This window comes from Sorex fumeus, unplaced genomic scaffold, assembly GCF_029834395.1.
Source record: "Sorex fumeus unplaced genomic scaffold, SorFum_2.1 ptg000128l, whole genome shotgun sequence".
NCBI classification, from domain to species: Eukaryota; Metazoa; Chordata; class Mammalia; order Eulipotyphla; family Soricidae; genus Sorex; species Sorex fumeus.
The window spans coordinates 45,644,789-45,668,672 of record NW_026606185.1 but is presented as its reverse complement, the minus strand read 5'-3'; the positions used below and the strand labels follow the sequence as shown (position 1 = coordinate 45,668,672).

At 34.5% G+C, this 23,884-nt stretch overlaps 1 protein-coding gene across 1 annotated transcript in view; it reads left to right on the top strand.

Annotated features, from left to right (window-relative positions):
- Positions 1 to 23,884, top strand: part of RIT2 (Ras like without CAAX 2) — a 341,283-nt gene that overhangs the window by 173,499 nt on the left and 143,900 nt on the right. Inside the window, exon 4 of the mRNA XM_056138174.1 lies at positions 4,714 to 4,905. Coding sequence (XP_055994149.1) covers positions 4,714 to 4,905 — 192 coding nt within the window. The remainder of the gene's footprint in view (positions 1 to 4,713; positions 4,906 to 23,884) is intronic.

Below are 23,884 nucleotides of genomic sequence, written 5' to 3'. Positions count from 1 at the left end.
TGCATTTCTTTTTGATATTTTCTTATGTATTATCATAGCTGACTTGTCATTTCATAGAGACTGCTCGATAAATATTTGAATGAGTGATGAATTAATTATATTGCTAAATACTATCTAAGCTTGAGTACCAAATATTGAAAGACATAAACTTAAAATGGTAAAGATGATTATATACTCTAAATATAAATTAAAATATATGAATTCCATACTAAACTAGAGTATAAATGATAAATTATTTATTTTAAATGTTAATATGATTATTTTAGATGCCATCTATAATCGCGTTAGCAGTATTTATAAAGACAGTTTATTTACATTTTAATTAAACATACTTAAGAAGATAAGACATCAGAATAAAAGACAGGATTTCTACTGACATCAGCATTCACATACCTCCACTATTACTGCTTAATCAATTTATATATTTATTTTTAAAAGATAAAACAAAGGAAACTACAACCATATCACTCCTGTTACATATTCTCTAAGCTGAACTGTTTAGACTCTTCACAGCTTAATAGTGAATGCCTTTGACCTTTGTAAGAAGGTTGCAGAAAGTTGAAGAGTTCTTTATAAGAAATACATTCAAGAAAAATATTGTCCAATTTCTTCCACTGAACCCTCTTTGTCTTCCTCTTGTAAACTGTTCTTGCCTTTCTCTGAACTCTCATAGTTCTCTTTTTTTTGGCTTTTAGTTTTTTTGTTGTTGTTGTTTTAGCCTGGCCTACCTGCGCTGCTTCAAATAGGGCCTAGCTATACTTTTTAAAATTTTATATATTCAACTTGTCAATGTGTTAAGTGCACAACTGATTGATGTTTTGATTCAAGTTTTTACTGAAATAATAAATTTGGCATAGAGAAGGGATCATAGATTAGGTATGACAACTCTATAGTGTTGTGTGTTTGTTTCAAATAATTGAAAAACTAGTCTAACTGTAATGCTAGCACGTTTACATAATGTAATACCAGTAGTTTAATAGAATGGGAAGTTGGTTTAGTCCTTGAGTTTTTAAATTATGTTCAAATACTTTGCTGATCAAAAAGTAATATAAAAGATTATTATAAAATTTTCTATAGAAATTGGTAGACTTCTCTGATGATTTTAATAAAAGAACCTATCAAGGAGAACTTTTCCAGCTGCAGTTTTGCACTAAAAAAAATCTCAGAAGATATTAGTAATACTTATGTTTATAGCATTTTACACACTGGGTTTGTTTCAAATGTATTTTATTACTTATGGATAGCAAATGGATTGAATAATGTTCCTAAATAATTGATCAACAAGTTTCAGTTATAGCAGGAAGCAAATGATGAGGATATTAATATTCAGGATACACAGTAGATAAAGCACAGGGCTCTCCAATTCCCGGATGAATGAAATTGAAAGTAACATCTTGAACACGTTTTCCTCCAATTTGATCATCCAATATTAGGTTGATATATAGTTTCAGAGATTTTGCTCATTTCTTTTGGCTCCTCCAACCTCCAGTGCATCTTTGAGTGAAACATAAACATTTATGCTATAAAAAAAACTGTTATAGGAAAGTTCAGCCAAGAGAAGTTCCCTTCCCTTTACCTTTCACATTTATATTTAACACAACTCAAAAAGTATTTGCATCTGTTCTCCTACTGAAGGATCCTATTTTGTAGCAATTGTGCTAAATTAATAAGCTTAGTTTGTACTGTTTGCAAAATTTATTAAAGCATTTTCACATCTGTTCTATCATTTGATCCTTTCTACAGCCCTATAAAGAAAGGGAAGCGGATGTCCTAATTCCTTTGTGATGAAATTGGAAAAGGAAAAACAGAGGGGCTAGGGGGCTTGTATGATCATGTACTTTAAGTGAATTATAGACTTGCAGGTTATAATTGTGTCTCCTAGATTCTGTGCTTTGGTATCATAAAGAGGGCTTTTAAAATTAAATCAAAGCTTATCAAACCCTGCATAAAGTTCAAAACACAATCAAGGAACACTATAAAATAATAATGTAGATATCTCATACTTCAGTGCTCTGATTCAGATCACTTGCTAAGTCTAGACATCTATTTTTTAAATGATGTATTTATAACTTTGAATCTGGCTCATGAACACTTTTGGGCAGTCACTTATACATTCATTCACTATTATGATTTGTGAATTTTACTTTCATGTATTTTATCAGTCTTCCTCACCTGCTTTCCTTATTGTTGATGGACTTTTTCAAATGTATTAGTTCCCCCATCCCATTTCATATATATATTTGAAGAAGTAAATTCTAATTTGTTCTGCTAGTGTCTCACATAGAAATAAACTTCTGTGGTATATTAAACATTTTAAAATTCTATTGCCAAAAGATGCTGCTCAAAAAAATCCCAATCTAGAATAGAACATGTTTATGATAAAAATAGAAGTTCAGTATAAATCATGAATAAAAGTGAATGAGAGAAACAATTTTCTATTATTTACCCTAAATTTTATATACGGTAGAAAAATTGATACTAAGCATTAGTAATAACAAAGAAACTGGACCTTTTATGCAGTGTGCCAGAGTTTTACTGTTTGTACAGTGACCTAGGTGAAATTAGGATTTTCTTTAAACTGAAAAATGTATATCCTTACTGACTTAACAATACTGTAGAAGTGTATATCAATCTGTAGCATGTGTGTTTAGGAATAGATATTGCAGCATTGTAAATAATGGAAATGAAAGTAGTAAATCTAAATATCTTGTTCAAAGATAACTCATTGAATTAATTATCCTACATGCACAAAGTAAAATTATGATATATCCTCAGAAAAATATAATATAAAAGTATAGAAAATAGCAAGCAGTATTTTTATGTACTTAATATGAAAAGGCCCTCCCATTGTTCATCGATTTGCGCGAGTGTGCCCAGTAACGTCTCCATTGGAGATTTTGTTGTTACTGTGTTTGGCATATCGAATACACCACGGGTGGCTTGCCAGGCTCTGCTGTGCGGGCGAGATACTCTTGGTAGCTTGCTGGGCTCTCCGAGAGGGGTGGAGGAATCGAACTCGGGTCCGCCATGTTGGCTGCGTGCAAGGCAAATGCCCTACCGCTGTGCTATCGCTCCAGCCCAACTTAATATGAAATATCTCAAATTATTCTTAAAATGAATAATACAAACACATATTATATAATTATATGATACATGTAAGGTGTTATATATGATTTGTTTTCTAATTTGATTTTGAAAAGTTATAAAAAGTTTAAGATAAATGTATATGTTTGAGTATATACAAACTATTTTTTGGAAGGATAGAAAACTCAACTACTACATTTTAGAGGGAAGATTGAAAATTAAAAGGGAAGAATAAACCAACCAATTTTATGGGCTTATTCAGTAGTTTATTATTTTGCCATTTGTATTTATTTTCAAAAATAATTTTTGCACTGTCCTCCCATTGTTCATGGATTTGCTCGATGCGGGCACAAGTAACGTCTCCATTGTGAGACTTGTTAATGTTTTTGGCATATTTGAATATTCCAGGGGAACTTGCCAGGCTCTGCCGTGTGGGCAGGATACTCTTGGTATCTTGCCGGGCTCTCCGAGAAGGACAGAGGAATCGAACTCGGGTTGACCGAATGCAAGGCAAACGCCCTACCTACTGTGCTATCACTCAAAAATCATTGGGCAATTGAAAAATTAAAACTGTCAATTGGGAAACAGAATGACTTTTAAATTATAAAATTGTTCCCTGCATAGTTTTCTCTTTCTCCAGGGGAAGGGACTTGAATCCACCATTCTCAGAACCTACTCCAGTTTAGGGCTCTGGAATCAATAATGCCCCAGTACTTGGGATTGAACCTGGACCTCCTGCACACACAATATATACTCCTCCATTCAGTTATCTCTTCAGGCCCACATAAGTTTCTTTAAACCAGTTTAGAACACTGATATTAGAGATTCATTGTATTTTGTAAAAGTCCTTGGAGAACTCATGTTTATTGTCTGGGGCTACATGTCATACAGTTTTGAAATGATGATTTGAACCTTGAGATACTGTATGTATCCATTCCATATTGACTAAAAACATATTGAGAAATATGTGCAGGACCAGATTAATACCACAAAGAAACTGACTGGAGATAAATACTTGACGCTTGGTATGGTCCCCTGAGCCCTGCTAAGAAGTTATCCTTGAGTGCAGAGCCAGGAGTAAGCCCTAAAGACTGTTAGATATGTCCCCCTCACCATTGAGAGGAAAGAGGAAGGAAAGGAGAGAGATATTTGTGCAACCCCAGATGCTCATATCCTTTTTACCTTACACTTGGAGACCATAGTTTCCTTGTCCACGGACTCAGCTGATGAATATTTAGTTATTAAATATATGGAGTTAAAAATAGGAAAAGATTCACAGACAAGTGTACCCTTGCAGTTTAAATCCATGTCCCAGATCAACTAATCTACACATGATTGCTAACAAAGAGCTAATCTATTTATCTAATCCACCCTAAGGTGCTCTTACATGAAGTCTTCTATGGTTAATGATCAAAACTGGAAAGTTTAAAACATTCAGATTTTATAAGAGTAAATTTAGATTCTGTAGTGATTTTTTATATGCATAGCTGACAAACCCACCTTTAGAAAGTTTCTACTCAAATTGCTGAGATTCACAATTTGTCTGCTTAGGAATGCTCATTTTATCAATGTTTTGTATTGACTTTACTATTTTAAAACCCCACACCATTTTTTTGCTCCCTTTTGCAGGCTGAATTCACAGCCATGAGGGAGCAGTATATGCGAGGTGGGGAAGGGTTCATCATTTGCTACTCCGTCACTGACCGCCAGTCCTTCCAGGAGGCTGCCAAGTTTAAAGAACTCATTTTCCAGGTCCGTCACACCTATGAAATTCCCCTGGTGCTGGTGGGCAACAAAATTGACCTGGAAGAATTTCGCCAGGTGAGTAACACTTTTGTTAGTTGTTTCTCTGAAGATGCATATAACAAATATGACAACCTCTTTGTAGTTCATATTCAGAATAATAGACACATGATCTTTCTAAGAAATCTTTGTGATCTTGATTGTGTTAGGTCACACAATATATTCCTTCTAGCATTCTAATTTATAGTACACTTCATTTCCCTTCATTAATAGGGGGACAGTTTATTTCCCTCAAGTTCATACAACTGATCTGCCTATATTTGTGCAGCACAGGACAATATTAATTATGTTATATAACTAAAGTTGAATCTTAAGACTGCTCTAAGCTTTCCATTTACACATGAAATACTCGTAATTGGGGTCTAGGGATCATGTGGGGTGAGAGATGTGGACAAACTAACATCCAACCTCACATCTCTCCTTTACATAGTAACTACTCATGGACAAAGTTATTTCTCATTTTTAGCATCACATATGTAACCACCTGACACCCTACCCTACCTATGTGAAACAGAAAAATCTTTCAGATGAACCTTGTTCAGATTTCTATCTGATACAATCATGGGTGAACAAAGTGGATTTGTTTGAAGCACCATTTGGGAAGTACTTTTATGGTGGAGATAATATTTAAGGCTACATTAGAGAAAACAGAAATCTTGTCACCTTTCTGAATCAAAACTAGGCCCTGCTTCTTATTTTAATAAGAAATAACTCATATAAATACCATCCATCTGCTACAAGCCATTCCCACTACATCACCATGTCCTCACTCTTATAATGTCTCCAAGTAATCTCTGTTCATAAGGCACATCTATGTCAGGATTAGACTGTTTTATGGCAAGTTTTCAGATAGTTAACTTCTAGTAGAATATGGCCAGATATTAACGGGGATTTGATGAGCAAACTGTGATAGTTGTTGCATTGTGGTTTCTATAGGGCAATCATCTTCCAGACACCCAGCAGCTTTTAAAAAGAATAGAATTCTGAAAACCTAATTCAGAGATTAGACCAGTGATCTCACAGTTCCATTCCAGGACTCACCTGATATATTACATTACTCATAAGTTCCCTGCAAATTAAATTTTTGTAAATCAAATTTGCTAAATCAGGTGACTCAGTTATAATTTGAGATGTTTCATGTTTATGTGCATTGACTTTATATTTAAGCTAGGTTTCAATACGTTTTTGTTGCAGCGAGTGATTTATTTTTATGCTGTCTAAAATATCTTGCTAATAAAGTCATATGCTCAGCCAATGCTCTTCACTACAAAAGTAGTTTTCTTCTGAGTTTTATATTTGTATTTGTTTTCATTGAAACATTTTATGGTCCTTTTTGTTTCACAGTGGAAATGTCTCATAGAGCCAATGCTTATAAATCTGTGTTACAGAAATATATTCCAGTGATTGTAATGTTTTGGGTTTTTGTTTGTTTGTTTTTTGGAGTGGTGACATTTTCATCTATTTTACTTAGAAATCTAAGCATCATAACCTGGCAGCCAACTATTTATTTTTGAAAGGGAGAGATGTCAGGTCACACTTGGCAGTATTTATCTTCTTTGTACCTGTTATGCCACTTGCCAAGTGGTTTCTTCTTCTCCAAAGCAAGGTGTTTAGTATGATATCCTAGTATGCTATTGATTGGGAATTGCAGTTTATTTCACTGGCTCCACATGAATGTTTACTTAGATACCTGATGCAAAGGTAGAATATAGGGGCTTAGGGCTAGTGAACACCTTCAGCTACTCCTCTTGAAGTCAGGGAGAGTTATTCATTTGTCTTTGAGCCATATTCAGCTATGCTCAGGGCTTACTCCCGGCTCTTTGCTCAGTGATCATTCCTGGTGAGCTCAGTGAACCATATGTGGTTCTGGGGATCAAATCTTGGTCAGCCATGTGGAAGACAAGCACCTTCCCCACTGTATTATCTCTCTGGTCTCTATCTTTTAAATTTAATCTTTAAGTAGAATTTTGGGGAGTGATTTGAGGGAGCATCTCAAGACAGAAGTGTACCATCAGTGAGCACAAGAGCACCTTCTGCATTCACTTCTCAGAATTCTTAGAGAACCTTCAAGTGATCACTTGAGCGAGTACAGTTATGGGAGCTCTAAGAATCGTTGATCTCAAAGGAGTTTGAGAAAGTTAATGAGGCTGAAATGTCTTTAAACAGAAATTCATCAGGATCTCTCTAAAGTGATTGCTTTCCATGATTCCTGCATTGACTGGCATTTTTTTCCCCTTTACCCTGCATATCCTGTTTCTCTATCCTCAGAACCTTTATCTCATCCTGGTTAACTGCAGATAAGCAGTGACTGAGTCACAAACATCAAGGATATCACTAGAAACAACAAAAATGATTTGAAACTGAGTAAGTTAGCAATTTGGATAGACTTTTCTTTTGAGATCAGTGCCAATAAGAAAGTCACAGGAAGAGCAAAAAATATGAAAACTCAAATTACAATCTTAAAAATAAAAAGGATGTGTACCAAAGTCTCTGATAATGAAGTGTTGATATGCAAATTTCGTTCCTGACTGTGGTGTTTGTGCTGGAAATAATTATTTCTATAATTGTAGAGTGAATTTTCCTTTTAATTCAAATGCTTTTAATTCACACATATGTCAGTCCTATAATTGTCCTGTGTAATTTCAAGGCAGGCATTTGATGGATGTGAGTTTTGAGAAGTAAATATATTTATAGAAATTGACAGTGCTGAAATATTGAGGTCAGTAACAAAACAAAGACTAAATACCTCCTGTGTGCTCTTTCAACTGCATTCATATTTAAATGTACTTAAAGGTTAGAGTTTGTGATTTGATTTGTTGATCCCCCCCCCCCCCTTCTTAAGTTAAAGCAATGGAAATGCTGACACCTGTATTGTGCTTAACTTAAGGGAGTTTTGTAATGATTTCTGTGGCAATGTGATTAAACTTCCAAACCCTAAAGGAAATCAAGTTGGTGCTTTCTTTTAGAGCTGTACGCCATTAGTGCAAGGCTTGCTCAGAACAAAATGGATGATGAAATAGTGACTTTTCCAGAATCAGAGATCACCTTGCCCCCAGCACAGAAGGCAGGACTTACATCCCAGCTGGTGACAGAAAGCTACCAGGCTGCATTCCATGCTTCCTCACATCCATCCCCTACAGTTAATAGGCCAGGCCAAGAGCACGGGTTCCACTGATATTTGTTGCCTTCTCCCCTTTTCCTGCCCGAACAAAAACAAACACTGTCCTCCGGTTGTTCATTGATTTGCTCGAGCGGGCCCAGTAACGAGACGTTGTGAGATTTTGTGAGATTTTGTGAGATTTTGTGAGACATTGTGAGATTTCTTGTTACTGTGTTTGGCATATTGAATACTCTTGGTAGCTTGCCAGGGTCTCCGAGAATGGCAGAGGAATTGAACCCAGCTTGGCATGGCTGACTGTGCGCAAGGCAAACGACCTACCCCTGTGCTATCACTCCAGCCCAAGACGACTAAAAAGCCCCCTTAATCTCTCCCAGGATGCGGCCCTACACCAGTCTCATCAGAGGTTCCTAGAGTTCCATCTGGAAGTGCACCACAATAAACTTCCATTTCCTTTACTTTATTCATCTCTGTCCCCCTGTCTGTACTGGACAGGGTTCTCAAATCTATCAAGAAGAGTCTCCCAAGCTCTTCCTTCTTTTTCTACATAGGAAGAGGTAGAGTAGTAAAAATACACTTAGTTTTTTTTTTAACATTTGCATTGTTATATTAGGCACCTGCATTATTAATGCATTTTGGTGAATCTCAAGACTCATTCATCCAAGAAAAAGGAACAATTTTAAAACTTGATTGCTATTTTTGAAAAATGATTTTATTTTTGCTCCTTGAGCCAAAATATTAAAAAGTCCTATTTAAAGTCCAGCTTTTATTTTATTTTTTTGGGGGGGGGGTAGCAATTGATAAAGATGCTTACGATAAACTTTGCATTTTCAAGGACCTATAAAATAATACATGTAATATTATAAATTACATAAGGTAGGCTGCTTTATTTTCCTATTTGATTATGAGTGAACTAAAATGTAATACCCAGAAACTTCATTAAGGTGACATAGCTTTGTCAGAATTGAGACACAATTTGAAATTTCACTGTTATGCTGTTGGCCTACAAGGTCTTTGCAAGTCATCTGTAACATTAGGGAGTTGCATGGGATAATTCTTGTTTTCTGTTTCCTTAAAACCACAGCTAACTACAAAATAAAAGTGGTGCTATTGAAAGAGGAAGTCTCAGTCTTCGCTTGTCAGCAGCAGTGTCCAGTTTTTGATTGGCCCATCCTTTATTTTTGACTCTGCAATTTCCTGGGTTTTTCAAGGAAAAAAAAAACCCAGGGAGTTAAGAATTGCCCATCATAAAATTCTGCCCCAGAGCTTAATCTTACAGGGAGGCTAAGATTATGAAAAATACCTAAGGCAAACGGCCATACAAGGATGTGCCTCCTTTATAAGATTTGCCATGAGCCCAATTTTTATTTAATAGAGTCTACAGGAAAACTTATATCTTTAACTTCCCTATATTCCCTATATCACAAAGACCCAGTTTTCCTATAAAAATCCCACAAAGAGAGCCATAGTTAACTTAGTTCTATAGTAAATTCCTTCCCCACTTGGGGAATTCTTTTTCCTTTCCCTTTTAATTTACAATAAACTTTTTTACTTTCCAACTCTCAGTCTGAGCATCTTTATTACTCAATATTTCCTTTTTGTTTTCTTTTCTTTTTTTAAGTACCAAGAAGTTTTTATTTATTCATTGTATTTTTCCAGGCTACAGAAAGGGAATGGAAAAAGGATCAGCAGATATGTAGCAAAATGACTGCAAAAGGGAAAGGAAGTAACAATAAAGAAAAGTCAACCATCAAACAAACATTTCCCAAGGATGAGTCACTGAAGCCCTAGGTTCCAGACTCTTATAGTTCAAATAGGAGAAAGGGGGATCAAGGAATGAACAGACAGGCACATGCTATCCTACTCTCTGGCCCTCCCTCCCCATATATTCAATATTTCATACAAAGCTTTGGTTTCTGGCAGTAGACACAGAGTTATATTCGTCCGCCTGCTCTTTAACAATCTTGTGACCACTTTGACCTGAGTTTCTTGCACCTGCACAAAAGTTCCTGAGTGACTTGAATATTCATTCATCTTCCTTTACCTTGATCTTCTAATCACACTTTTTACATGGAAGGCCCCCTGACTGCTTCTCTATCCCAAGATTCAAAATTCAATTAATATAACAAAACGTGTTGCATAAAAGATACCAAATGCTATTGAAGAACCTGAGGATCGCAAACACAGAGACCTGTGGCCTCTTCTTATGGAAATAGAAATGAAAATAGGCCTAGGATGCTGAAGTTACATCAGAAAAAGTGTTTACCAGTGGTAGACAGAAAAACTCTTCTTTCCTGATGATGAACCATGACAAGTCCCTGGGCATGTCTTATTGCAGCTCAATACTCAGCTTGTGACCATAAAATGATGCATTCTGCTGACTAACTTGCTGACTCTGGATGGTGAAGTAAAATAAATAAATAAACAAACATTGTTTATTCTCCAGTCGGATATATAATTAAAATAATTTTATTCCTATTTTGAGATGGGTAACTAGAAGCAGCAGGTATCTGGAATTTCTGTATTAAGTAAAAGAACATATATTTAAAGTGATATCAAGCACCTATTTTGTGGAATGTTATCAGTCTCAAGAATAGTAAAAGATGATTAACCCTCTTTATTTTCAATAGCTTTCCTTTCTACTCCCAAAAGTCTAAGCACAGTAAGTAGTCAGGACATTACATTATACAACAAAATTAAAACTTGGTGTTAAGGGGCCATGGGATAGTACAGTGGATAAGGTGTTTGCCTTGCATGTTGCTGATCCAGGTTCAATCCCCAACATTCCTTGTGGTCCCCCAAGCACTGCAACAAATTTTTCCCAAGTGCAGTACCAGGAGTAACCTCTGAGCAACACGGGGTGTGACCCCAAAACCACAACAACAACAACAACAACAACAACAACAAAACAAATGCACTCCAAAAAATTGGTGTTGAACAATATGGAACCATCCATAAGGAAAAATGTTGTTGAAGACCAGAATAGACCAACAGGAGCAACATAATCAGAGGAGTAGATAGATACCCAGTACAGAAAACCCTGACCAAGTCCAGAAGTCTAGGTGAATGGTGAAAGTAATAAAACGGTCAGTGAGAAATAACCAAGTGAGAATTGAAAAGTGCGTCTCTGACAGTGTGCAAGGGAATGGGTGCTTGGATAAGTGAGACATTCCAAATAGCTTCATTTAGTAGGGCCTATGTTGATGACAGCAGTTTATCAAATGCAAATGTGAAAACAAAGCAAAACATATTTAGATGCTATAGTAGTGTGTAATCAGCTCAAAATCTTTCAAACTGAAAAAAAAATTTAAAAAACCAGATTAGCACTTCATTGCTCTTTCATCAATACATTAGATAATTCAAATAAACAGATTTTTCCAAATGAAGAAAATTTATTTTTAAGGGAAATCAGCTAATTTTTATAATATTATTTGTGATTAGCACTCAAATTTAATGATTACTCAGCCCTGTTTATCTTTCCCATATCATATTTGTATGCTTTTTAATTTCACTAAAAGTGTGAGTACATTAAATGCAATTAGTATGGACAGTAAAACAAAACATTTTTCATGTAATTCACCTAAGCTTGTAGATTGTACAACTGTAATTTGAACCCACATCTGTTTTTTTAATCTTATAAACACATATGTGCACACACATACACAAAAAATTGTTACCAGCATATTTTCCATTCCATTTATTTATTAAATATTTAATGATTCCTCAATGCATAAATGCATAGCAGGCACTCTTTCAGTATTTGGTTATTTAAGAGTGAGCAAGATAAAAAAATCTTTAAGCATCTTAAATTATACAGGAGGCATTTAATGAGTAGCTTGAGTATGTGTGTGTGTGTGTGGGGGGGGTGACTGTGTGTATTATTGCCTGCACACTAAAACTGATACATAAATAAGAATATAAGTGATATATATATAAATAATATAATACAACATATAAACACGTGAACAGAGTTAGTCATCAAGATGAGTTAGATTTAATAATCAGGATAAAGATTGAAGCTAGATTGGGTGAATAGAATACCACTAAGAATGCATGGATTCTGTACACAGAAACTTAACAAGATGACAGCTGACAAATATGGTAGTGACTTTTAGAGGTCTCTGCTAGGTCCTTATTATATTATCTCACAATATTGTAGATATTCATGATTAATTTTATAAAACATGGTTAAAAAATATATCTAGCAAGCATTTTAAAGAAGTAGTACAGTGTGGTCAAAGAATCATATAATTCTAAATCTTTACTGAGAATTTCTATGTCCTTTGACTATTCTGTGACAAACATTATACACCTAGATTCTTTGAAGATGTTCTTGACCATCACAGAGGGAGGATATATAATCACAAGACAACTTTCACCTGTCAAATGCTTCAGCCTCAGGAACACAAATTCTTCTCCCCTGATATCCAATTTCTCCTTGTCTCCAGTATTATTTCCTTCTTTTATTTTCACAAAAGTAGTCCCCTAATAAATATTGTATGATCACATTCCCTGTTGGGGTCAAGGCAAAACTACGAGTCTTTGCCATATCAGTCAGGGGATTTTTTTGCTTACTAGTGTTCTATATTGTGCAGCAAGGGCTGAAAATTCATGCCTGAGTCTCACTAGAAAAGAAATTCTACAGGACGGGAATGTGTTCAGGCAAGATTACTGTGTGAGGGCTAACTTACAAGTGTAAGCTTTAACACAAATGACATTTTCAGATTCCTTGAAAAGCTATTTTGGTCCTTTTTATCCATTAGTTTTGTTGGGACTCCTGCTGATGGAGAAGCTTTTCTGCAGGGTATGGAGGGAAGTTTCCTGAGGAAAGTTAAAAAAAAACACTTGGTCCTGGTTCACCTTCTGCCACTGACTCAAACCAGTAGGATCTTCAAGATTTGACTAATGCTGGCTCTGTACAAAATGCCATTACTGTAACTGTGGTCCTTTTACAGTGAAATGGATCTGGAATGGCTGGTGTTTCCTATAATCTACTGGACTCCTACTCATCTCTCTTTTATCTTTTTTTTTAATATGAGGAGGGTAGGTATTACATAAGTGGTTCTCAAGATATCGGGTGGCCTCTCCCAGTGATTCTCTACTAAACAGAAGGGTGTGGCAATGCAACAGTTTAGGACTGTTACTGCTTTATGGCTCTTTCCAGGTTGAGGATGACCCAAGCATTGCTCAGGGTCCTCTAGAGCTGGAGTCAGGGGGAACATGTGGGCTAGGAATTGAATCACCTTCAGCAGTATGTACAGTATGTGTCTTAACTCCTTTTGTGCCATCTCTCCAGGCCCCTATTTATTCTTTTGAAGATTATCCAGATTTCAAATTATAACATCCAAATGAGGAATAAGATGAGGCCCTCTCTCAATGGCTATCTATAAAGCAAACAGTCTTGTTCTTTGATTCACTCTGAAGAAGCTTTGCTGAGATCCAAAGTCAGTTTTTTTTTTTCAAGCATCTTACCATTTTAATTCTTGCTCGTGCTTGCACTGGGCACTTAAGTAAAATGCCTTTCGAGTCACACACACACACATAAAAGTGACTATTATAGCTTACGGTGCATGTATAATAATTTGCTTCAGCCAAAATCATTCCAAAGAAACATACCTTTCATTTTTCTTACTGTCTTAAATACTTATCATACACTTCACCTTGATGTTGTAATTACTTTTTATGCTAGATATATTTGTTCTATGAGTTACAGTGTAAGTCCCTCAAAGTTAAGATCATTTAGTTTTAATCCTCTTACAATCCTCAGAGTTCAGCAGTGTCTTGGTACAAACAGGGTATTACATAAGCTCTGATTGGTTGATTTAAAAGTGAAATTAAGGTACTAAGATTCTTTTAATATCCCTGACAAAATGAGTATGGCAACCCTGAGAGTTGAATTTAGAAGAGATTTTAGCTATAATTTAACCCAACATAAATATTGAAGAGTAGAATTCAAGGGAGAGATAAAAAAACAAAATCAAAGTGATGACTTAGATGTTATAAAAACAAGCTGTGTCAAATTTTCTGTTGCTTTTATTCATGTGTTTGCATTAACTCTTCTCTATTAAGTGTCACTGTTAATGTGGTTCTATAAACTTCAGCCTACTTTTGAAGGAAAAAGATGGGGAGGATATTAATGGTGACAGGCGATAGCTAAATAGGGTTGAATTCTGTATCACCCTTGAGGAATTCTTGACTCGATACTAAATTGGGAATTGGGGTGGGGTTCCTTTTGTAAGCTGCCTTAGGTTTGCATAACATTCTTTTAAACACCTTGGTGTGTATGTGTGTGTATGAAGACTTATAGTATGTAGAAAATCATGGTGACAATAAGTACACTGTAGCACTGTAGCAGTGCACATCTTAATTATTTAAAAGAGTGAAAATATTTGTGAAGTCACCAGAAAAATCAAGAGGCCATAGTTTTGAGAAACCTCTTTTATTTGATCCCAAATAATAATTTTTGTTGGGAGAAGTGTTTTACCTAGTGGTGCTCAGAGATCACTCCTGTTGGCGTTCTGGGGACCAAGTGTGATGCCAAGGATCTGATTTGGTTTGGCTGTGAGCAAACCCTATCTGCTGTACTATTACTCCAGTCCCAAGTATTCCTTATTTTAAGAAAACTGCTATCCTAATTCTTGATCAGTTTAGTGTGACTTACTTTTGGTATTTTAAATAAATAAAATCTTATAACAATATACATGATTCTGATTTTTTTTAAATCAATATATGTGGGATTCATTTATGGTTTCCTATGTTATTGACATTCAAATATTTCTCTGTATGAATGTGTTGTCTGTTATAAATTTGTATGCGGTCACAGTTAATGTTGCTCAGGGGCTCACTGAATGCCGCATAATGGTTATGCCCTTCCTGTTGTGACCCCTCAACACTATTTTTATTTGTTTGTATATCTGTGTGCACAACTAGTTTATGTACTTATTGGAGGGAGAAACTAGCATACTCAAAATCAATCACAGGAGTCTGTCTGAACAAAACACTTATTTTTTAATAGGGATACTTTTTTTAAAAAAATAGTGGGCACTTCAGAGATACCAGTGGAGTGCCAGTGCCAGACATTAGATGTGGGAGGGCAAGAAGTCAGTGCTGAAGGAGACAGAAGGTCTGTCTATTGAGAATCAGACCTAATGCATGCAAGGCAGATGTTTCACCTTGTTGAGCTCTATCTCCCTCACCCCAGGGATACTGTATTTTTCTTATTGTCATGAGACATAAATTCAGGGAGGAAGGAGAAAGAGTGAGATAATAACACAATAAAATATCACAAAGCTAAGAAATGACAGTTCAAACAGAATGTATATTGTTTGAAGTCCATCCTTCAAAGTTTTGACCTGAATATGATGATAGAAATAATGGGAGAAGGACAATAGTCAGAAGTTCCATTGGGCAAAACTTGAATGTTTTCTTACACTGTTTTGTGTGTAAGAAAATCAGGAATAATTGGAAGAACTTTATTGTTTCCATTAGTAGTTTCTAAATGGAGGGGAAAAAAAAAACCCTTTCATAATAATCAGGCAAAATCTCAGCAAACAACACAGGATTTGAAATGCAATGTTCTACACACAGCAATTAATGACAAATATCATCTATCCAATCTCAGTAAGTAATGTCACAGAAACAGAAATAATCTGCAATTAAAATTTTCATGAGGAGCAGCAGGGGAGAGAGTAGATAGGAGGTGGTTTTTCTCTAAGAAAGCAATAATTTCAAAAACATCATTATTGTGTCTTAAGTATATCGGGGTGCTATTTAAATTAAGATTTATTCTTTTCTTATACAATTTGTTTTAATTAGAAAGCATCAAGGGATAATCAAGTGACATATTTGAAACTTTCTCATCAAGTGAGAATTTTTTAAAAACTTCATGTGGAAATAAATAATATCAACATAAGATTTTAATACATAAATTATATTTTGTCTTCATAGTATTATATGTGTTTGTATAAGAATAAGATACTATGGGAGAATAGATTTGGTTTGTATTTTGAGATTAAAAGAAAATATGTATTACTTGGTTTCTCACTGTTGTAAATAGAATCAGAATAATGGGATGTGCAGATAGCTGCAAAAATAATGAGAATTTTGACTACCAGAATGCTTCCAATCAAAGGACAGTTTTATTTATTATAATAATAATTATTATTATTATTTTGATTTTTAAATTCTCAGTCTTAATCCCTATTTGTGTTGTAAAGCTAGCTCTCTTGCTGTTTTGTTTCTCTAATAAGTTCTATCATTGTATTTAGGCTCTGTCTTTTGAGATAGGAAATAATATCACAAATACATGTTTTTGTAAGTGTACAAAAACATGTATTTGTGATATTACAAATTTTTTTATACACTTACAAAAACATGTTGACTTAGGTAAAAAATAGTATCTGTACCTTGAATAAATGTGAACATTTTAGATATTGAGATACAAATATATTCATATATACATGTATTCTCTTTAATATGTACAAGTGCACATTTATACACACACAGATATATATATATATATGCCCATATATTTGTATACTTACTAACATATACCAATGCACAGGCATGGATACTCATGTACACACACATACATCTCTTTCTTTACTTGGCACCTCTTGTTTCACATGATGTAATTTTGATTTCTATGTTAATAATGTAGTCGAACCTAGTCCATCTTAATATATGTGCAATATGTACAAACAAATAAATAAACTGAAATGGACATTAACATATTATAAGAAATGTTTCCCCCATTTTTCACATTATTGACATTTCCTAGTAAATGGAAAGATATTTCTTTTCATATTTTCTCAAAAATATATAAAACTTTTTGTAGCAGATACGACTTTAATTGAAATTGAACTGAGTGCAACTTCATTCAAATTTTCAATTATATTAGGTATTGAAAATTTGCTTTACAGTGTCATTGTTAGCCATTCATACACCGCTTGGCATATATGAGTTCACTTTTATACTCTTCAATAATTGAATTTAAATATTTTCTTCCAGCTGGTATAAGTAATTTCTAGTTCTTTTGATTTCCAGTGTCCTAGTTACTCATTTAGTGGGATTCATTTTCATATCCTCTTGAATCTTTCCTTTTTATGAAGATTGTTTTTAATATTTACCATTATTTTGTTATCTATCATTTGCTTATGAATTAAATTGTATTTCTTACAGACATTATTAATTTCCTAAGTCATTTCTTTAAATACAATTTTTCAATTTAATATTATGTGTCTACTTTATAAATTATATATATATTTTGTGTGTTTCATTTTGATTTTGTCCATACCCAGAATTGCTCATGACTTAATCCTGACTCTATGCCTCAGGGGTCTCTCTATGTAGAGTTCAAAGGACCATTTTGAGTTCCTAGGGATCAAACTAGATTCTGAAGCATGCAAGTCAAGAGACCTGTCTGTTATATTATCTCTCCAGTCCATGAATTAGATTTTGTGATTTATCTACAAATTATTAAAACTGAAGAACTGGTGTTTCTGGGAAATCCATGCACTGAATAAATTTTGTTTGATTTCTTTACTGCATGGAAATCTGAAAGAGTTATTATTGGGAAATTCAACTATAATATTGGAATGTTTATAAAAAATTTTTGTTAATTAAAAGATTACATTATTGAAAATCAGTGAGAATCGTTCTTGAGTCAATCAATTCATCTATTGCTATGCCCTTCTTTATCTATTTTTTGTCATTGCATACTCACAATTCTATAACAAAACCTTATTAGAATTATTTTTTCTAATCCTGTATCATTAGAAAAATGATGGGTCTCATTCTCCTAAAGAGCGTTGAATATAATTTCAGGGCTAGGATGACGGAGATGTTACTGGGGCCTGCTTGAGGCAATCGACGATTAACAGGATGATTTGTGATTTGTGATTTTGTGAATCCTGTATCATCTTTTTCAATTTGGTTAAATTGTCCTTCTTAATAGTACCATATTAAAAGGATTTTGTTTTCATTTTAAATCTAATTTTGTATATTCCCTTAATAACAATGGTAATTCAAATGCATAGTTTATACCATTTACATATTTTCAATTATCAATGTATTAAAATTTATTTAGTATTTTATGTTCGTGGTGGTTTTCTTTGTTTTAGTTTTTCAAGACATTCCTTTAGTTAGATAAGTTATTTAAAATACTATTCCCTAGATAGCTGGAACATTATTTGAATTTTAAACGTAAAAAAAATTATGGTGGAGGGAAGTTGACAGTGGTGGTGGAATTGGTGGAATTGGTGTTGAAATACTATATGTCTAAAACTCATCAATCAATAACTTTGTAAAACACACTTCACTGTCACTGTCACTTGGCCCGCCCGTTGTTCATCAGTTTGCTCAAGCGGGCCCAGTAATGTCTTCATTGTGAGACTTGTTGTTACTGTGTTTGGCATATCAAATACGTCACAGGTAGCTTGCCAAGCTTTGCCGTGTGGGTGGGATACTCTCGGTAGCTTGCCGGGCTCTCCAAGAAGGGTGGAGGAATCGAACTGGGGTTGGCCATGTCAGCTGTGTGCAATTCAAACACCCTACCCACTGTGCTATTGCTCCAGCCCGTAAAACACACTTACTTTATAAATATTAAAATATAATAATCAAATGCAAAGAAATGAAAGAAGAAAGGGAATGGGAGAATTAAAGGATTTTTAATCCTCTTACAGTTTAGAAGTTATAACTTAATTTACATTTTATCGCTATCTGATTTTCCCCCAAATACCAATATCATTTGATATTTTTATTTTTTTGAAAAGGTATTAGCATAGGCCAGTTGCCCTCCAATTTTTCTTGCTCCCTCATTCCATTTGTTTAAGTTGTGACACTTAAAATTTTTTGAAATAGGTCATAGAAAGAATATATGTAAGTCGTGGTAAAATGCACAATCTGTCAACACTACATAAAATCAAAGGAATCTTCGAAATATTTACATTCCCATGTCATCTTTCTATAGTCTAGGCTACATTTTCCTATTGTCCTTTTCTGAATTTATATTCATAGTAATTTATTTTAAAATTTTTACTGCAGGCCTATTCACTAATGATCCTCAGGATTCATTCATATATATTTTGTAAAAAATAAGTATAAAAGTTAGTGGGGCATATAAAAATATAAAAATCAGTTTTTATTTTTAAAATTATTGAAAATCCCCAAGTAATTTGTGCTTGAAACATATCCATTAATGCTTATCACATTCTGATCTAACATAATTTAAAATCTGTTTAGATAATTTAAATTAATAATAATGAATCTTTTCCCCACTAATAACACTTTAAAAATTAATAGAATCAATATTTTTTGCTCAAATTAGTGACTTTATTGTATACTGCCTGCACATATTTTTCATGTCTTGTTTGAGGAAAGGTTTTGAGATTTAAGTATCTGCTTCATTTTAAAATATGCAATGAATATGGTTTAGATAAGGTATAAGAAAAAATATCCAGATATTGGATATATATTTTTATGGATCTTTCAGGTGATCATGGATATTTTTCTTTATTGAAATACGGAAATTCTAGGGGCAGGAGTGCTAGTACAGTGGGGAGGGCCTTTGGCTTGCACTTGGCCAACCTGGGTTCAATCCCTGGCATCTCATATAGTCCCCGGAGCATAACCAGAGCAGTTCCAGAGTATAGAGCCAGGAGTAACTCCTGAGCATTGATGGGTGTGACACCACCCCTCCAAAATAGAGGAAAATTCAGTAAGGATATAATTAAGTTCTTCCATCTTAATTTTGTTGTTATAACTTAAGATTCATACTCTCCTATTTAAAATTTATTAGTGGTAGACTTTATACCCCAAATTATTATTCTATAATTTTATACACATTTTTGGAAACTATTGAATCAGCTATTCATATATTTCACATATTAAGATATTTATACAACTATGTTAAATTTAAATCTCAAATTGATTTTTAGACTGACTCATGAAAAATGTCTATTAGAATTTGGAAATTTCTTAGCTCATGGTAGAGGGTCCAAGTCTTTCAAAAATCTAATCTGCTTAAAAGCTAAAATTTAATTATTGACCACAGATTTATAAGTTCTCTTTGAAATTAAAGGTCAACTTTATTTTTTTAATATTTATTTATGAATCACTGTGGGAAAAGTTACAAAGATTTCAGATTTAAGTCTCGGTCATACAATGATCAAACACCTTTCCCTTCACCAGTACTTATTTTTCACCACCAAGAACCCCAATATACACCCCTCCCAACCCTCCGAATGCCTATGAGGCAGATGACTCTACTTAACTATCTACTTTGATTACATTCATTATTTCAACAAAAGATGCACCATTACTGTTTAGAGTTTCCACCCAACAATCAGAACTGCTGAAAAGGCATTGTGAAATAATTTCTTTTCTATAGCTGGTTATGAGACCCATGATGGATTTCTGATATTTTACTTATTAAGTCTGGAGGGATTTCTGCCAAGAGCCAGATAATTACGAGATTGGTTTCTGTGGCTCTGGAGCCATGGCCGTGCCAGAGAGCCGCTCATGGGGGGCAACTCGTGACCTCGGTAAGGCATGAAGGATGAGCAAGTAATGCCCGTCCTTCCCATGAGGTTGCAGATACCCCTTCACCGCTAGCTCATACCTGGCTTTCCAATAAGCTCTGAGGCAGCAGCCACCTTGCTGCAGCGGGGTGGGGGCAGGGGGGTGTCAACTTTCTTAATTGTCAAAACAATGTGTGATAGGTATTCAAGTCAGATCTACTAACGTATATTTGTTAACCATACTTTTAAATAAAATAGCATCTACAAATGTTATTAGGTTAGCTGGTAACTCAGGCATTGTCTAAGCACATTAGTAACCATTCTCCATGGGTGACAGAGCATTTGCACATTTAGTTCCCATTCTATTCTAATAGAATTTTAAAGATGTGAACTCAGGATCAATATCTAATGAAATTAACAATGTTAACTGCTTTTTAAAATTTATTCTTAAATTACCATTCATTTCCTAGTCAGCATTTAGCAGGCAAGACTATAATAACACTAGTTCAGTTTGGCTCCTCTGTCTTGATTCATATTCAACCACTAACCATTTTAACCAATATTTCTTTTGAAACAATATCTCTTTATATAAGTCTTTGTATATATGATGACACGGTATGATACGGTCCTCCCGTTGTTCATTGATTTGCTTGAGCGGGCCCAGTAACATCTCCATTATGAGACCTGTTGTTACTGTGTTTTGGCATATCGAATACGTCACGGGTAGCTTGCCAGGCTCTGCCGTGTGAGTGAGATACTCTCGGTAGCTTGCCAGGATCTCTGAGAAGGGCGGAGGAATCTAACTCAGGTCGGCCATGTTGGCTGCTTGCAAGGCAAGCACCCTACCGTTGTGCTATGGCTTGTATATATGAATATATATTTTTATGCATATCTCTATATATTCTATGATTTTTTAAAAATTTTGTTATATATCTGTGTATGATCTCATCTTTCCCATACTTCTATCACGATATAAAGCTGAATTTCTGCCATTCACTCATGTTTCCTATTAAATCTTATAATTGATATGAAAATAATCACTTGATAAATATTTATTCTTTTATGGAGTCCCATAGTAGAGGTTTGAACCAGAAGATAGAATACTGTCTGGTCATAACCAGTAACAGCAAAAGAAATTTTATCTTTACAGAAAATTATGATATGATATAAGTCATGTATTACTAACCTGGCACATCCCAAACTAATTATTAGTGCTTAGGATTACTTTAATTACAAGTGACTTTGTACTGGTCTGAGATATTATTCCCACTTTCAAGTTAAATGTCTTGATTCCAAGATTATTTTGTGAAAACCTGGCACATTCCAAAACTAAGCATTTGTGTTTTGGAATTAGTTTAATTACAAGTGATTCTGTTCTGGTTTGAGATACTAACCTGACTTTAAATTTAAGTGTCTTGACTCTGAGGTGGTTTTGTCGAAAAAAAAAAAACACCTCAGACATTAATTTAAAAACGCATCAATTGACCATAAGGTATCTGTCACATATGAGGTATTATAATGATATCTTCCACCTAATAGGAGCAAATGTTCTTCAAATTCTACATTAAATTTTAGATAATGAAAAGCATCTCATTAAAAAAATCTTGCTTAAAACTCAGACATTAATTTAAAAAATGTATCAAGTGACCATAAGGCATCTGTCACATATGAAGCATGATAATGATATTTTCCACCTAATAGAAGCAAAATGTTCTTCAAATTATACATTGAAATTTGGGTAATGAAAATCATCTCATTTAAGAAATCTTGTTTCTTAATCATACTTATATTAATTAAGACATAATGCATGTTCTGTAAGTACTAATTGATTATTAAGCAATACTGGAATTTAAGTTAATAATTAACCTAATTAGTTTTTGGTTATTCATTTCTAGTAATTTCATTAATTCAATTCCATTAATTTTTTAAAGTGTACAGTTTTATATTTATTACCTAACTTGCTCAATTAAATATCACGTGAGATCGCACATGTAGTACAATGTTGAAGGAGTATGAAGTTTTACTAATACATTTTAATGAAAACTGTTAAAATGATACTACAATTTTTAATGATATGCAAAATTATCTACATGTGCTGTGAAAATTCCTTAAATATTTATTGCATGGTGCTATTTGAAATAAATAGAGTAAAGATTTGGGGAAAAAATGCTGGAGTGTTAGTACAAATATTTCAGGTTATGTTTTCCTAGCTAATTCACAACAAAAAGTCTGAATGGTTGGTCAATGTATGCAAAAAAAAAATATCCTCCTTGACAAAAATGGGCTGGAGTGATAACACAGAAGTAGGGCATTTGCCTTGCACACAGCCAGTCTGGCAGAGGCGGGTTTGATTTCTCTGCCCCTCTCGGAGAGCCGGGAAAGCTACTGAGAGTATTCAATATGCCAAACACAGTAACAAGTCTCACAATGGAGATATTACTGGGCCTGCTCGAGCAAATCAATGAACAACAGGAGGACAGTGTTTGAGAGTGTTTGACAAAAATAAAGAGATTCAGCAAAGACAGGCCTTTCTCCCTCTCTGAACATTGTCACTGTCACTGTCCTCCTGGTTGTTCATCAATTTGTTCGAGCTGGCCCAGTAAAGTCTCCATTGGAGACTTTGTTGTTACTGTGTTTGGCATATCCAATATATCACGGGTAGCTTGCCAGGCTCTGCCATGCTGGCGAGATAGTGTGGTCGAGATACTCTCGGCAGCTTGCCGGGCTCTCCGAGAGGGGCGGAGGAATCGAACTCGGGTCGGCCATGTTGGCTGCGTGCAAGGCAAATGCCCTACTGCTGAAATATCAAAATTTCAAGGGCTTTTCAAACATGTCTTATACAGTATTTCTATAGGAACTGAAAGCCATAGCTATGCTTATGTTACTTTATGTTACATATGTTACATAAAGTAACTCAGGCTTATGTTACTTTATGTCCTTGATCATGAGTCAAAATAAGGATTGCTACAATTTCATTGATAAGAAACAATATGATCTGAAACTTAAAATTTAAGAAGTCTATGAATAAATTTTACTAGAGGAAGTGTTTTTAGATATAGAATAAATGAGAAAATATAGACAAGTGCTGTATTTTTTTTTAAACGATAATAAACTGCTGCTATGTAGGATCCATTGTAAACAATACACAGGGTGAAATTGAGGGCTGGAGTTTTCTGGTATAAAGCGTTATTGTTTTCCTGAGGAAACAATTACTTACAGGAAGGTCATAAAAGCATTGGCAGTGTGGAAGAGGGTCATAGGTGTTTCTCCTCTACATTCCTTGCCTCATTGCTTGTGATTAAAATGCCCAAACTTGATCCTATTCATGAAGCTACCTACAAATTCTCTCTCCTTGAGGGTG